Source organism: Cyprinus carpio, chromosome B15 (genome assembly GCF_018340385.1).
Source record: "Cyprinus carpio isolate SPL01 chromosome B15, ASM1834038v1, whole genome shotgun sequence".
Taxonomy (NCBI): domain Eukaryota; kingdom Metazoa; phylum Chordata; class Actinopteri; order Cypriniformes; family Cyprinidae; genus Cyprinus; species Cyprinus carpio.
The window spans coordinates 13,105,439-13,121,792 of record NC_056611.1 but is presented as its reverse complement, the minus strand read 5'-3'; the positions used below and the strand labels follow the sequence as shown (position 1 = coordinate 13,121,792).

The 16,354-nt window shown below is 36.5% G+C and overlaps 1 protein-coding gene across 1 annotated transcript; it reads right to left on the bottom strand.

The window, feature by feature from the left end:
- Window positions 1–520: 520 nt before the first annotated feature.
- On the bottom strand, window positions 521–15,862 carry clptm1 (CLPTM1 regulator of GABA type A receptor forward trafficking). Its single transcript, XM_042739295.1, has 14 exons — window positions 15,707–15,862; window positions 9,660–9,787; window positions 7,246–7,369; window positions 6,970–7,128; window positions 6,690–6,807; window positions 6,427–6,512; window positions 6,142–6,262; window positions 5,790–6,034; window positions 4,992–5,085; window positions 3,614–3,804; window positions 3,419–3,514; window positions 3,206–3,341; window positions 2,011–2,178; window positions 521–1,910 (listed from the first exon to the last, which is right to left on the bottom strand). Exons 1-14 carry the CDS (start codon window positions 15,758–15,760, stop codon window positions 1,732–1,734), a joined length of 1,899 nt encoding a protein of 632 aa, XP_042595229.1. The 5' UTR covers window positions 15,761–15,862; the 3' UTR covers window positions 521–1,731.
- Window positions 15,863–16,354: the final 492 nt, after the last annotated feature.

Sequence of the window (16,354 nt, the reverse complement as noted above, 5' to 3'; positions counted from 1 at the left end):
ATAATTTGCTTTCTGCAGCTCCCTTGACCATTTTGCGGTTATTTCATACAGTAGGTGAAAAGGCAGAACACATGATAGTGAAGATAAATTTAGATTGGTGACTCAATGTGTATCTTCCACAATTCTGGCAAAGCATTACAGAAATGGTTGTAGGGAAAAGTTATCTTGTATACATTTTAGGCCCCCAAAAGTCTAAACGTTATCTAGAAACCAGTATCTTTTCATTTATGGCCCATGTTTTTATTTCTCAATTATAAAAACAAAACACAAATAGGCAAAAAGTAAGCTTTGTTTTTGCTCAAGATGTTGCTTAAATGTAAATCTGCTAGTTTATATTTAGTTTATACCAAAACCAACCTGTTCAAGCTATTCTCCGATCACTATTTTAATATGATTTCATATTTATTACTATTTAAATATAAAAAAAGTAGTTATGTTCATAAATGTGTTTTCGTGGGAAACCTCTAAACATTTTTAAGGCATAGAGATTTGTGCTAAACCAGAGCAAGTATGCACTTCATAAGGTGTAATCAAATGTTTAATTTATCCCCCGATTCATTAAGTGGTTTCGGTTTACAAACTTAGCAGAATTTACCATTTTCCTTTGATACATGTGTTTTACAAGCCTAATGTCACACCTTTAAAAAACCAAATATGCAAATGCACAACTCTTGAGACATAAATAAAACAACGTTCAATTTAAACTATAAACTTATGCTTTACTAGAAACATGAGTGATCAAATTTTGGAACGTAACAAAAAAAAAAGAAAAGCCCAATCAATTCAGAAGTACGGCACCAAAAAAATAAAAAAGGACAAACCAGGCATTATATCTCACGCATTCTTGGACTGTTGACTTGTCAAGCCGAACCAGATGTGACACGTGGTGGTCCAGCTGGAGTTGAATGTAATGAAACTAGTTCTCAGTGAGAGGACTGGCAATTCAGCTATTGCTAGACGAGCTGACATCAGCATGATTAAGTTTTACAAGCTGAGATGCTGTACAGTTTTAGAACATACAAAAGAAAATTCAGAGGCTTCAAAAAAAATCATAGTTATTAATATTATTAATATAATTATATATTAATACCTACAAGGCTGTTATTTCTTTATTTTTTGTTCAAGTTTGCAACATCAATTCTTGTTTTAAAAACGTGAAAAGTCTGTCTCGCACACGGGTAGCGTTTGAACAGAATTGGCTGTTTTTTTTTTTCTTTCTTGGCCACCTCCATCCTACACTACACCACTGCTTCCTGGTACCCCTTCACACATGGAATGAACAGAAAATAAGTACACAGAATCAGGAGAGCGGCGAGGCTGTGCTGAGCCTCTTGTACTTCAAAAAACAAAATGATATGTACTGCAATCGCCCTATTCACTTCAGCCAATAGGATTTAATCACGGACCACCTAACCCTTCAAATTATTAGTGTTACCAACCCAAAAATATACAATACAGTACATCACATTTTACTTCACTTTGACTGCAAAAATATGGGAGATAGAAAAAGAATGATTTTAGGAAGTCTACATTAAATATATATATATATTTTCCCCTGTGGATCCCACACAAAGGAGGAACGCTGAACTGAACTTTTTGTTTTTTTTGCAGTCTTTTACGTAATACCATTAATCCAGTTCCCTTCCCTGACAATTAAACATAAACTCAGCCTTGAAGATGCCTTCTTACACCTTCACAAGACTAGAGGGCAAGGGAGGGGGTTAAAAGAGGTTAATCATTCTTCTTCTCCCCCTCTGATTTATCTGTGATGGCAGCGGTTGTGTCGTCAGCTGCTGGCTGGGCTGGGCTGTCCTTGCTTCGCTCCACTCCGCTGGTCCCGAACTCATTCACACGGTTGGGATCCACTCTGTAAATCCAGCGCTGATACAGATAGATGAAGAAGACCACATCTATGGAGAAATGGTGGTACATTCATTTAATACCAGATATTACTAACATGAAACTACACTGAAGCAATCATATTGAGAAATTCATAGTTTAAGCACGTACCATCTCTGAGACAACCTATTCTGTACATCATTGGCATCTTGATGACGAAGGCAAACAAGTCATCTATAAAGGTATTCAGGGCCTTGTAAGTGAGCATCCTCCAGGGAAGATGGGCTACTGACTTCATCTTGTAGTTGATGAAGAGCTGCGGTGTCATGGTGATGAACCCTTTAGGAAAAACAAAGCAGTTATAATTCAAAACATGGCAAATGGAAGGATTTTTTTTTAACAGTATGACATGTCATAAGAACTAATGATAATAAGTAATAAGGATGTGTGAAACAACAATTTAAAATCAGTGGGACACCTGAACAACTAGTAACTAGACCACTTTTAATTTTTAACAGAAACCTCCAATGCTCCTGGTGGGAAGCTAAAATGTTTGTTGCTTTAACGGATGTGTTCAAATAAATGTACATGCACAACGTTTTTTTTTTTTACCATCCAAATGGCCTAAAAGCTCTGGAAAGGCATGTTATCAGTATGCTTATTAAAGCATTAGTTTTTTAGTTAACCATTGTGAAGGATCCATAAATCATCTGAATGAGTGGTAGACAGTGATTTTACAAAATATTTTTGAATGACAGACATTTTGTCATTTTTTAAAGCTGAAATATCTGATTTCAGCACTAATAGCATCACCAAACCTAATTTCACACTAAAGATCCTATAGCTGCTATAACAGTCAAGCATGGCATTAGTGACGCCAAAGTCATGGGGTTGATTCCCAGGGAAAAGTGACCTGATAAAAATTTATATCTTGAATGCAAAGCAAGTCACTTTGGATAAAACAAGGTTTCTGTGGGTTTAATGAGGATAAACGTAATACTTTTAAGTAAAGAAAACTGAAAAAAAAAAAGTTGTTTTCCCTGCAGCATTTTTGTCTTAAAACAAAGTTTTCTTGTTACTTTCACTTTAAAATCCATTAAATATGAATGTGTGTCAACATGCATTCTCGGCCCTCAGGCTAATGACTGGATTTCACACGTGACAGTGTGTCCTTGTGGACAGCGCTCTCTCTTTATTCTATTTACAGAACTGTAGAAAATCCTTTAGGCCTTGAAGGTGAAAAAGTGAAATTCCCCTTTGTGAGTTTTTCCTCAACCATCTAGTCACTGATTTTAATTTGCCACAGACTCTGAGCATTTTTATGCTTATCAGTATAAAGCCATTACAAACATGAAGTTACACTTACCGAAGGTTAACAAGAACCCATAAAGCATACTGAGCACCCAAGAGTACCAGCCTTTGTGTTCCACATATAATAAGCTATAAACTGCATAGCACCCAAAGAGAGGGTACAACAGCCAGGACAGATACTTAAAAGCCATCTGGGGAAAAAACAAAACAGACATTTCTCATAAAGTTTGAATACATTTGATCAACCGCTTTTTAAAAGGTCTCTTACGTCGTCATAGATTTTTGTTGAAGAGTCCACATATGTGGACTTGTCTTTGAATATCAATCGTGGGAAAATTCCAGCAATCCTGTTCTCTCTGTCCAGCTAGAAAAAGAAAACCAGAATCAACATCGAGATCCAAGAATTCAAGCCTAGCCATACAACTAAAGTCATCCAAAGTGCCTGGCAGTGGCATCATCTCACCCTGACGTCCATGACTTTGGTAATCTTCCAGAAGTCGATGAGCAGGCCGATGAATACGCTGACCTGGACCACAAAATTGGTCTCATTGTCCAGGATATAGAGCAGCACTACCAGAGACTGAAACACCCCGAATATGATGGAGCGCACAGACAGCCCCTCCAGAGACTGACGGCTGTTCCAGAACTGGATATCTGCAGAGAAAGTGAAATGAGAGACGCCACGCAGCTCACACACCAGAACCCACAAGTCTCAATCAATTACCACACACATACATCAGTATTTATTAGGGATGCTCCGATACCACTTTTTCCAGAACTCGGCCAATACCAATACTTTTATTTTTGGTACTTTCCTATACTGAGTACCGATACAGGTATTTTCATTGTATTTGTACATTTTGGGTACAAAACCAAAATAATATGTTAGTTGGTTAACTTCATTTATCAAAGAGATATATCCTTCAGTTATTTTCACACTTATTTATGCCCATTAAAATGTATTTTACAAGTTTTAGTTACTTTCACTGTTAATTTTTTGATCTATGGTACATCATCTTTAATTTAATAGCATTAGAGCTGCTCCACTGCAGCAGCTCAGTACTGTAATCATGCGTTTTGCTGTAATAATGCAGGGAACCACTTTTTATAAATCTTTCAGAAATATAAGTAGCGTTTTTTCATCTGAAACGTGCTGCGATTTATATTCACATCATACAAAAACACTCATGAAGCAAGCAAAACATGCACAACGCGCACATATTTGAATTGGCGCAGAATGATAGGGACAAGTACAGTACAGTCTAGTGCATTTACACTGACTGATAGTTTCACTTTCACCATGAACTCATGTATTTTCAAGGTTGAAAATAAATGTTGTTTATAGTGAATGCCCCTATAAATGTTGTTTTATATTTACAATTTAGTTTTAATCCAAATTATGTGTGTGCCAAGTGAGCAAACATCAAAGATCACGCAACAAAAGTGAGTAATATAACTTGTACATTGTTTTACTTACTTATGACAAATCTGACCGAACTACAAAGTTTCCTGTGATGTCAGTGAGAAGGGGGATATTAACTCAACAAGCTCGAGCATGTGCGCCGCTGCGCGCTCAATCCACTCAGCGTGCTTCGCTTATCAGCTCACGCACATCAGCTACACAGGCGTTAATACTGAATGTTTAACATTATATTAATTGCATGCATATACATCGTAGACATCCTCAATCTATGATAATAACTCCATTCTGCTGTCTTTTGTTCTGTTGCCGGTGTTCCTTTGTCTGAATATGACACTTATCACATGCTGTTTGGTATCAGGGCATTTTAACGAGTACGAGTACAGGAGCTCAGTATCAGCACATCCCTAGTATTATTTACCATTCTTGAAGGCCAAGAACTCAAAAATGCTGTGGACGATGGAAACAACGATGGTCAGTCCCAGGAGGTAGGGGTTGGTCTCAAGTAGAGCCACCTGTTGAGACAATAAGCAAGTTTTATTTTTATTTTTTAACACAAGATATTTTAATGGTGTCTTTCAAAGTAGTTACATTGCTTGTAATCGTAACATTACATCACTAATTATCATGATTTAGGCTCAGAAGATTATCTGCTTGCCAAGTTGTATTTTAAGTGTTCCAATAACCAAAACAAATTTTATTTCTGCATTTTACCACAACGGCAAAATCTATTTGACAATGAAAAGACAATATGCACTACGTTAAATTACCTAAAATACATTTTTATTTTGGACTATTTTAAATATTGCTTTGCTAACTTAAGAATGAATGGCTATAAAAAAAAGTTATTATGCAAACAATACTTTACATAAATAAGCTACAGTATAATCATGATGCAATGGCATTGTAGGGTACTAGTTTTTGATACCCAGCAAATGGTGTCACTTATCTGTACTCACAAAATTCAAAAAATAACGGAGTATTGATTAAAACCAATTATCCATATAGTGATATTTATCTACTATATTTTACATTTATAAGTACGAAAAACAAATATTAAAACCATATTCACATTTTCTACACTCCAATTTCTATATACATACAGCTATAAACTTTTATTGACCCTCATCTGCTCTCAAACATTTTAATGGTAAAGAAATCCCATCTCTCACTTGGATCTCTAAACCAATAAAAATATTTTCTTGAGTGCAGTACAAACCTTAACAGAATCCTGGTCCTCATCAGACTGCTCGTAAGTGTCATCTGCCAGGAAGTTCCAGGGGGAGCGGGCACTCTGGGCGGCATATAACTGCCAGCGCCACAAGGAGAGGGGGCAGTAGGTAAGGCGGAGGGGCAGATTCTGCAGGGTATCGTTTATGGGGTAATAGTCCTTCTGCAGGTTCCAGTAGTCATTGAAATAAACAATGGGATAGTAGTCTCCACTCACTGCATCAAACTTTACATCTGAGAGGAACAAAAGTGCTCAGGTTAACCAGAGTTGATTCTAGATTCATCTAAGGCTTAAGTTGTTTCAAAATATGAGAAGTTTAGCACCAAAAAAAAAAACCTACGCTGGTCAAGAGGTGGGGGGACAGAGCCTTTCACCCAAGCTGTGTGATCGTCTACCATGTTGATAGTGAGGTTGGGATGCCAATGGGATATGATCTCCACAGGCCCATGACTCTCAGCCCGCTGGGAATGTACAAACATAACAAAACTTTAGAAACTTCACAAAGCACATGTCATTGATTAAAAAGGAAATCCCAGAATGCACAGGTATGAATGCCATGGGGAAGATGATAGCGGACAAACCAAGACCAATACCGATTAACTTATTTCAATGAGGAACAACTTACCTTGATCATTTCTGGATCAGCTTCGGTTTCTCCCGTCAACAGGTTCTTGGTCTTGAGGAACTTCCTCCTCTTATACTTGTTGAGCACTGTTGAAGAGGAAGCATGTGAAAACGGCTCTAGGCTTTAAAGATGGTTCACCCATGCACTGATAGTGTGTTATTTTAGGCCTGCTGACACAATCAAATGTCTATGCAGCAAAAACATGAGTGTCACAGAGGTGAATGAGAGAACAAGTGATACAACCAAAAACTGGACACACTCACTTCGAGTGGAATGGACCGTGGACAGCCTGCGGTACTGGCCCTTGCGTTTGGGGTCTGGGTGGAAGCCACTCTTGGTGAAGTAAATGTGGATGTATGTAGAGCCGTTCTGCTTCACACTCTGTACAAGCAAACAGAAGCAGACTATCAGCAAATCATGCCAAAAAAAAAAAATTGTATTCTTGGATTTTGACAGTGCCGCTAAACAAGTACATTACAAAATCAATGTTACTTCTTACAAAACCATGCATGTCTCATTTATAGAAAGTGTTCTGAGTCCAACCTCAGAGAGGTCCAGCTCTTGGTAATGCTCATAGCAGCCATCTCCCGACTCCCCTGTGGTCCAATCTCCATAAACCAGATCTTGCTGGTACCAGAACAGTGCTTCTGTATTGTTAAAATCTGTAAATATCTCATTCTCAGAGATATAAACATATAAATCCTGTGAAGAGACCGGTAACAGAATTATCAAAGCAGCTACAAGCCAGATCTTACAGAGAATTTGGTTATGTCCATGTAGTTATACATGTAAAAGGATTATATTTTTGATTATGAATACCATAAGAGTGTCCTTGGGGAAGAGGTTTCGGCTGGGCAGTCGTGGAGCTCCAGCAGGAGTGCTGGGATCTGGAGTTGAAGGACCTCTGCGGAACCAGCTACTTATAGCCCAGATGATAAAAATCCTGGGTAATACACAAACACAAGAGCAGACTCACGTTAGACTTCGGCCCTTTGATATTCAGAAAACATACAGGTGCATCTCAATAAATTAGAATGAATTTATTTCAGTAATTCAACTGAAACTTGTGTATTAAATAAATTCACTGCACACAGACTGAAGTAGTTTAAAGGAATACTCCGCCCCAAAATGAAAATTTTGTCATTAATCACTTACCCCCATGTCGTTCCAAACCCGTAAAAGCGCTGTTCGTATTCTGAACACAATTTAAGATATTTTGGATGAAAACCGGGAGGCCTGTGACGGTCTCATAGACTGCCAAGTAAATAACAGTGTCAAGGTCCATATGCTCTTCTGAATCAGCCGCTCCACAAGGATGGGGTTTGGAACGACATGTGGGTAAGTGATTAATGACAAAATTTTCATTTTGGGGCGGAGTATGCCTTTAAGTCTTTGGTTCTTTTAATTGTGATGATTTTGGGTCACATTTAACAAAAACCCACCAATTCACAACAAATTAGAATACTTTAGAAGACAATTAAAAAAACATTTTCAGTGAATTGTTGGCCTTCTGGAAAGTATGTTCATTTACTGTACATGTACTCAATACTTGGCAGGGGCTCCTTTTGCTTTAATTACTGCCTCAATTCAGCGTGGCATGGAGGTGATCAGTTTGAGGCACTGCTGAGGTGGTATGGAAGCCCAGATTTCTTTGACAGTGGCCTTCAGCTCATCTGCATTGTTTTGGTCTCTTGTTTCTCATTTTCCTCTTGACAATACCCCATAGATTCTCTATGGGGTTCAGGTCTGGTGAGTTTGCTGGCCAGTCAAGCACACCAACACCACGGTCATTTAACCAACTTTTGGTGCTTTTTTTTTGCAGTGTGGGCAGGTGCCAAATCCTGCTGGAAAATGAAATCAGCATCTTCAAAAAGCTGGTCAGCAGAAGGAAGCATGAAGTGCTCCAAAATTTCCTGGTAAACGGGTGCAGTGACTTTAAAAAAACACAATGGACCAACACCAGCAGATGACATTGCACCCCAAATCATCACAGACTGTGGAAACTTAACACTGGGCTTCAAGCAACTTGGTCTATGAGCTTCTCCACCCTCCCTCCAGACTCTAGGACCTTGGTTTCCAAATGAAATACAAAACTTGCTCTCATCTGAAAAGACGACTTTGGACCACTGGGCAACAGTCCAGTTCTTCTTCTCCAAGCATGTTAACTCAACTTTCTGTTACCATGCTTGGATATAGCACTCTGTGAACAGTCAGCTTCTTTGGCAATGAATGTTTGTGGCTTACCCTGCTTGTGAAGGGTGTTAATGATTGTCTTCTGGACAACTGTCAGATCAGCAGTCTTCCCCATGATTGTGTAGCCTAGTGAACCAAACTGAGAGACCATTTTGAAGGCTCAGGAAAACTTTGCAGGTGTTTTGAGTTGATTAGCTGATTTGCATGTCACCATATTCTAATTTGTTGAGATTGAGATTGAGTGAATTGGTGGGTTTTTGATAAATGTGAGCCAAAATCATTACAATTAAAAGAACCAAAGACTTAAACTACTTATTTCATACAGGAGTTTCACAATTTGATTTTTTGAATTTGAATTACTGAAATAAATGAACTTTTCCACGACATTCTAATTTATTGAGATGCACCTGTAATCCCAAAAGTCATGATGCAATACTGCTGCCTTACACTATCATCTATGGTACGAGACAGATTAAAAAAGTCAGTTTGTTTCTTTTTGTAAAAAATAACAGCCTCTAGCAGCCCACCTTAAATAGGAGTAAAGTGAATTTACAGAAATATTACCGGAGAAGGTAATAATAAGTTTTATATATTGCATAAGTATGAAATGTTAACATAAGTTAACACAAAACCCCCTGACATCAATTAGAGCACCCAGAACAGCTCAGGAGTTGAGTTGCTTTCCTCTCATGGGATGGTAGTTATACAGATCCTTAGGGCTCATACTGGGGTTGTTACAATATCAAAACTTCAGTAGACAATTCCAGCCAAACTGACAATTCTCAAACCTATTTTGATACTACAGAGACCCCGGAGACGTCATTAATAAGTATGACCAAATCAACTTTTCAAATGCACTGAAAAACAGCAAAACTAGCTCAAAAACTATACCAAATGAGTTTTACAATGGTCAAAAACAAACCACCTCTGTCAAATAAAGACTGAAGTGCAGGAGGTTCTTAAAGTACATATGGAGACAAGGAAAAAAAAACAATTATAGAGTTCAACAATCATTTAAGTGCACAACATTAAGGACTCACCTGAAGAGGACACCTTTAATCACCTGCCAGGCATTGGGCTGCTGTTGCTGCTGCTGTTGTTGGGGGTCCAGTGCAGTCGCACCTGTCTGAACTACCTCACCTGAGGCAGCTGCCCCATTACTGCTCACCTGCACAGAGCATTTGTGATGAACAAAATTACTATATACAGTATAAAGATCTAGTATTCACTGTGATATAAAGATGAAACAGATCAATTTCAGAGCTCTGAACCTTTTTTGGATTTTCAATTATAATTAACTAAGCAGAAAAAAAAAGAAAGCAAAGTATTACAACTATAACTTTACATGATTGCATTTATTTTTGATAACCCAGTCTGACAGGTCTTGGAAGGCTGCCAACTAAAAACCCGTACTGACAAAACACAAAACACAGATATTTTATTGCTAAATGTCATATTTACAAAAACAGATCCCAAAACCCCCAACTGCACTATACATCCAAATTGTTGCTTTTTACCAAAATAAAATCCTAATAATTACTCTGACAGACAGACAGACATCAGTTCAGGTCTGAGAAGAGAGGCAGATGAGAATGTCTGTTAGAAGTCTGCCATTGACTCAGTCTAACAAAAACCAAAACATGACCAGTTTCAACTACAACCTAGAAACAAAGATAATATGATTTACAAATTTATTTATAAGCTCATAAAGTGACTACTGGAGCTTTCATCTAGCTTTGCAACTGTTTTAGCTAGTTCCTGTTCTTTTAATTGGTGATCAGCTAAAAGCAGTTTGCCTGAGAAAATGATTTAGATTTGACACACTACTGAACAGGGTAAATAATAAACATCTTTTTGAGCAAGGAATTATAAAAACCACAAACAACTTATATATGTCAAATAAAATGAATCACAATACATAAAAATTACCTAAAATTACACTGGTTACAGTCCAGGGGTCTCATTTATAAAACTTTCCGTAGATTTCATCATAAAAGTGTACGCATGCACAAAAGCTAGATTTTGCGTACGCACAAAAGTTTTCAGATTTATAAGACCATGCGTACGCCAGAACCTGAGCAAAATTCCCTTTATAAATCTCAGTCAGGGGAAGATGTGCGTACGTGCATCTCCAGCCCGACCACTCCCCGAAATCACCATATATGGAGCTTACAACGCCTAGTTTTACTATGCACAACATTTCTATGCATATTCCCATCCACATGACACCATATTTTACACCGTTAAAGGTATAAGACATCAAGGAAATAAGAGATATGGAGTATAAATGCCATTTTCGCCATACACAGTTTTTATTGCTAAAAATCATCCAGTATTCTTGTTATGTTTTAGCATAAATATATCAAAAATCCATAAAAACAAAACTGTTTTCAATAGTTCTCAGATAAATACTTTAGAATAGAGTTGATCTCATTCTTTTCCACCGGCCAAATATTATTTCAATTGTTTTAATTCAAATCAAATTTAATTTATCCAGTTTTGCTGATAAGGTGAACATCTTTTAGCTATTTTTAGCGTATATTGCAGTGTAAACTGAATTGTCTGACTCAGCGTTTCACTGACAAAGTAGCCTATTTTGTAAAAGAAAACTCACAAAAATATTTTCTCATAACATGAGATATGCAGTTTAGTTTGAAGATGAATTATTGTGCACCTATAGCACTCCTCGCTGTCATTAAAACAGCATACCACAGGAAAAGTGATCAAGCGCATCCACTAAACATGCCTAAATTCATATAATTTTTAACTTTTACGTAATGACTATGTAATTTCAGTGATTATTTCCATTAATGAGAGTGGAATATTTAAAATGAAAACAGATTTTAAAATCATTGTTTTCTTCATTACTTTTCTCACTCCAGGAAAAAGAGTGCGTACGCATGGTCTAGAATGTCCATACGTTGCGTACATATTTACACCAAGTTTATTTTTTATAAATCCCAATATGTGCATGGTAAATTGTGTATGCATTTTCTATGCCCATTTTGTGCACACGCAACGTTTATAAATGAGACCCCAGATGTCTAAAGATTAGAGATAACAGCTCTGAGATAACAAAATCCAAAAAGGCCTGTCACCAAGATCAGACAGGGGATGGGATCAAAACATTAGGCCAAAAAAAGATAGAATACAGTAACATATCAACAAACTTATAAATTGTGGTACGTATGCAACAACATGTGAAATCGACCTTTCGATGCTATCAATTTCTGTGTTTACACACTTGTGTAGAGTACTATATTTCTAGAGTACATTCACTGTTCAAACCTCAAGCAGTAAAAGTGGGCAGCCAGTCAATTCCAATCCTCATTCTGAAAATGAGGTACCCCAGGGCTCTGTCCTGAGACCTCTATTGTATTGCACCCAAATAAAAGTCCATTGTAGCTTTCTGATGACATGGTTGAGGTCACCCCAATCACAGATGATGGTCAGAAAAGGTGGAGATTCTGATCCTCTTGTCATGGTAATTTTTGTCAACAGAAGTAATTACACCCCTTCACTACTAACAGAGACCCCACCTAGAGATTGATTACAATCAGTGAACCAGACATTGGTGCAAAAACATTTTAAATGGAGGGGTGGGGGTGGTGGGGGGTAAGACACAAAATGACATACAAAGGCCATCAGACCAGTTTTCTGTGTTTCCTATAAAATTAACAAGCTTGAGATTTCAAAAGAAATGCTTGGAAACCATTATCCGCTTGTTTACATTTGGCAGCCCACACTGTTTTGGAAAAAGGTTAGTAAACCTGAGTAATGTTTATGATTGATACCACCTATATGACCTTTATAACCTGTGTAATCAGTAACTACAGGGTTATTCATCCAAATACCTGAAGCTAGCCTTGCTATCAAAGTTACTTAAACCACCAGCAGGCCAATAGCAAGTTCTCACTCTTGATCTCCTATCCTGAGGGTTTAGGTCTAACTCCACCAGAAATAATTAACCAAAGTCTTCATGTTCACTAGAAAATAACAGCAGGAGCATAGCTGCAATAAATCTATGCATGAAATCAGATCTCTAACAGCAGGACTTCTGACTTAAACCAATACAAAAGTAGCTGACTGCACACAACGTGCAATAGCCTAATCATTACAAAACTTCTCACCACCACTACAGTTCCTCTGTCTACAAAAAGACGCGTGCTATTTTGTCACGATAAGGTCTAACTGGCGGATTAATAGGATTGCACAATACTGCCATCTTTAAACTGTTTTGACATGTGAAGCTAACAGAAGAGCTAGGCAGCTACTGTAGTTAGCCAGCATGCTAACACTGATCATCTCAGACATCAGCTCATAACACTACGTAGATGAATATCTGAACAGACGTCTGTAATATAGGGTGTTTCTCAAAGCCTAGTCAGCTGTCTACCTAGACAGCGTTTAAGGGCATCAAAGACGGGTTCAAACATGATGACGATGCCCAAAAAATGCTGTCAAGGAAAACAGCGGTATGCTAAGCTTTGAAATACAGTCTGTGTGATAGATAAATTGAATAAATTAAGCTTTGTGCCGTTTTGTAAAAATGAGATGTGCCGGTAAAAATGAGCCACACAATCGGACAGACCCTCCGTGACTCAGGCAGCATTTCTGACCACTGCACGCTGAATTAAATCTGGGTTTCTTCTTTAAAACTGTTCTGAAAATATTCGGTGTCTGAGATTTTCGGTGACGCTGGGCGGAGCTTAGCATGAATATTCATGGGTTTCTGTTTCGCGTTAAAGCGACTCTGATAAATTAGTACGTTTTCACCGGATCACAAAAACTGTTCAACAAGGTAGGTTAATTACGTTTCAGCTTCTAACGAAGATAAGCAAATGTTGAATATAATTGTTCGTTTGTGCACAAAATGTTATTGTTTGCTGTTTTAAATGTTTACTCAACAATAACAGCCACTGATTTGCCAGAAGCAGCCTATCGTTAGAATACGCTACAAGTAAATGGGCCAGTAGCTGTTAAATATTTTCTCATATTCCTCTGTTTTGCTATTAAAAGTATGTAATTTGAAGTTGTGTAGCATATGGTGACACAAACTTGCTCACTGTATTGTAAGACTGTAAGGGAGAAATGAAGAACGATATAAAGACTCTTATGTAGTAACAACTATTTAACTTTTTTTTTTCTCCTTAAAAAGGTGTCACATGGAAGTGCATGACAGCCTACAGTTCATGTGGAGAAGCTGTTTTGTTTGCAATTAATATATCTGTTACAAATCAGCAGAGTTTGATACTTCTACCTGTTATTTTTTTCCTATAGCTTACAGAAGCTCTTCTAATGGGGGAGACTTATATTTTTGTCAAGTTATATATGAGGCCACTATTGCACACCATACATGAAGACATGCGTAAACGTTCTCAGAATTAACTTTTTGCTTTTTTTATCTGATGCAGGGGATGGTGGATGTGTACTTTATCAGTGTAATAGTTAAACAAATCATATGCAAAATAAAAAACTTGTATAGCCTACTATTTGATACAAATGATGTATTATTTAACCAGTTTTAAAGTTTTACTACATTTTGTTCCTGAAATCCACACTTTTGGAATCAAGATAATCAAAGGTAATCAAACCAAGCACAACCTAATAAAACATGTTTCATGGATAAAGGGTTTTGTAAAAAAGATCATGTTGGTGGATATTCCACTAATATTAAAAACATGTGGGTCATTCTTGAATGGCTTATTCTGCAGTGGTATAAACAATATGATCCCATTGATTTGGAAGCATGTTTCTTTCTCCCAACATTTAGACTGATTTCATTGAGTTTGTTCATGGTGCATAAATTTCTGTTTGCCATTTCTTGTTCATATAGGAATTTACTTTAATAATGTATTTAATAATTTACTTACAACAGAAATCATATAACATTGTGCTTGCTTATGTTGATCAGTAGGCCTATCCCTGAACACATATACAAGTTGTTACAATCCTCTGTAGCTTTCACACGGGTTTTTTTTTTTTTTTTTAAACCTGACCATGTATTTTATTTTTATACAGGTGTGTAGTAAATATCATTTATGTAATGCCTTCACCACATCGGTTAATAAAACTTTTAACACCGAATCAGTTGAAGGCTTTATTCAGCAAAAGCAATCTACTTTTATCTTTGAAATGAAAATATACAAATTACTGTATGTTTTGATTTAGCCACTTTCTATTAAACTACAAAACATTTTAATTGTTATAAGTTTGTAGAAAATAAGCAAAAAAATTGTTAAAGTACTGCAAGGTTGTGGATTTCAAAACTTGACCAATACACATTTGGTCAAAATGATTTTCAAGTGCACCACAATGTGTATATGATTAAATACAATAATAAAGTGTATAAAGACATTTGTACATTTTTGTTTAACTATATAGTGCATATATAGTGCATTTTATCTACTAAATGTATATATTTTTTAGACAAAATAAATAAATAAATACAGAGATTAAGAATGTTTATATTCCAGTTCATGTGTGCATTAAAAAAAAATTCATCTTTTGCTTTGTTATTAAAAACATTTTTTTGAATGATTGAGCAAACGATTAGGAATGACACAGAATAATCATCATACATTTTATTATGGCACAACACGATACATTTTGGAACAGTTATTAAACGACACATTTTAAGGACTCGTAATATTATAAAAAAAATGCTTAATTGTTGTAGGCTCATTTGGAGCATAGCCTACCTCAGGTAAATCATTACGACAATCACAATCTTTAAATTATTTTGCATATTAACAATAGTAATAAAACAACAACAATACACTAAGCATAATGTCATTCTACGCTAAAACATACCTTTTTGAAAATCGTTTATGTTTCAGTGACAACGTACTAATATTTTCAGAGACGCTTTAACGCGAAACAGGAAACTCATGATATTCATGTAAGCTCCGCCCAGCGTCACCGAAAATCTCAGGACTACATTAAAGCTGTTGACCGGCAATCTGGGTTTCTTCTTTAAAACTGACACGAAACAAGAATTTACTTTCGTGAACGTGTGGACTACATTAAAGCTGTTCGTTGACACGTCCGATTGACGGCTACACTTTATCATTTCGGCTATTCTTACCTCTCCGTTGCTCACGGACGACTGCTGTGCTGCTTGAGTCTCCTGCGCCGCCATCTTACCTGTCTCTGCACACTGTAATGTGGTGGTGTGTAATCTGATATATCGCGAGATTTCTGTACGGGAACTAACGTTACTAAATTTCGGCGAATCGGTTCTTTCTTTCAGACAGAGAACTGGTTCAAAACCTAATGGATTTCGTAATAATAAAGTTTTGTTTTTGTTTTGTTGTTTTGTTGTTGTTGTTTTTTTTTTTTTAATATAGCTGCATTGTAATTTTCATAAGTCTCGGTTCATTTAGTTGATTCCATGATTTAGCTTTTATGAATATAAACACAAATTCACAAATCAATGCTATTTGGGGACTTTACTTTACTTTAGTATGGACTTTTATTTTTTATTTATTATTTAGTTTAGACTTGTTAAAAAAAAGTAAATTTGCTTCCCTTTTTTGAACAGCGATGTGATTCAATTAAATCATTTACTTTGAAACATGAGCAAACGACCGAATATGGGCACAAATGCATGCAAGTTGGCTTTCTCCAATGTAATAATAATAATAATAATAATAATAATAATAATAATAATAATAATGATAATAATAATAATAATAATCTTAAATAGTAGATACTTGATAAAGCCATAATTACA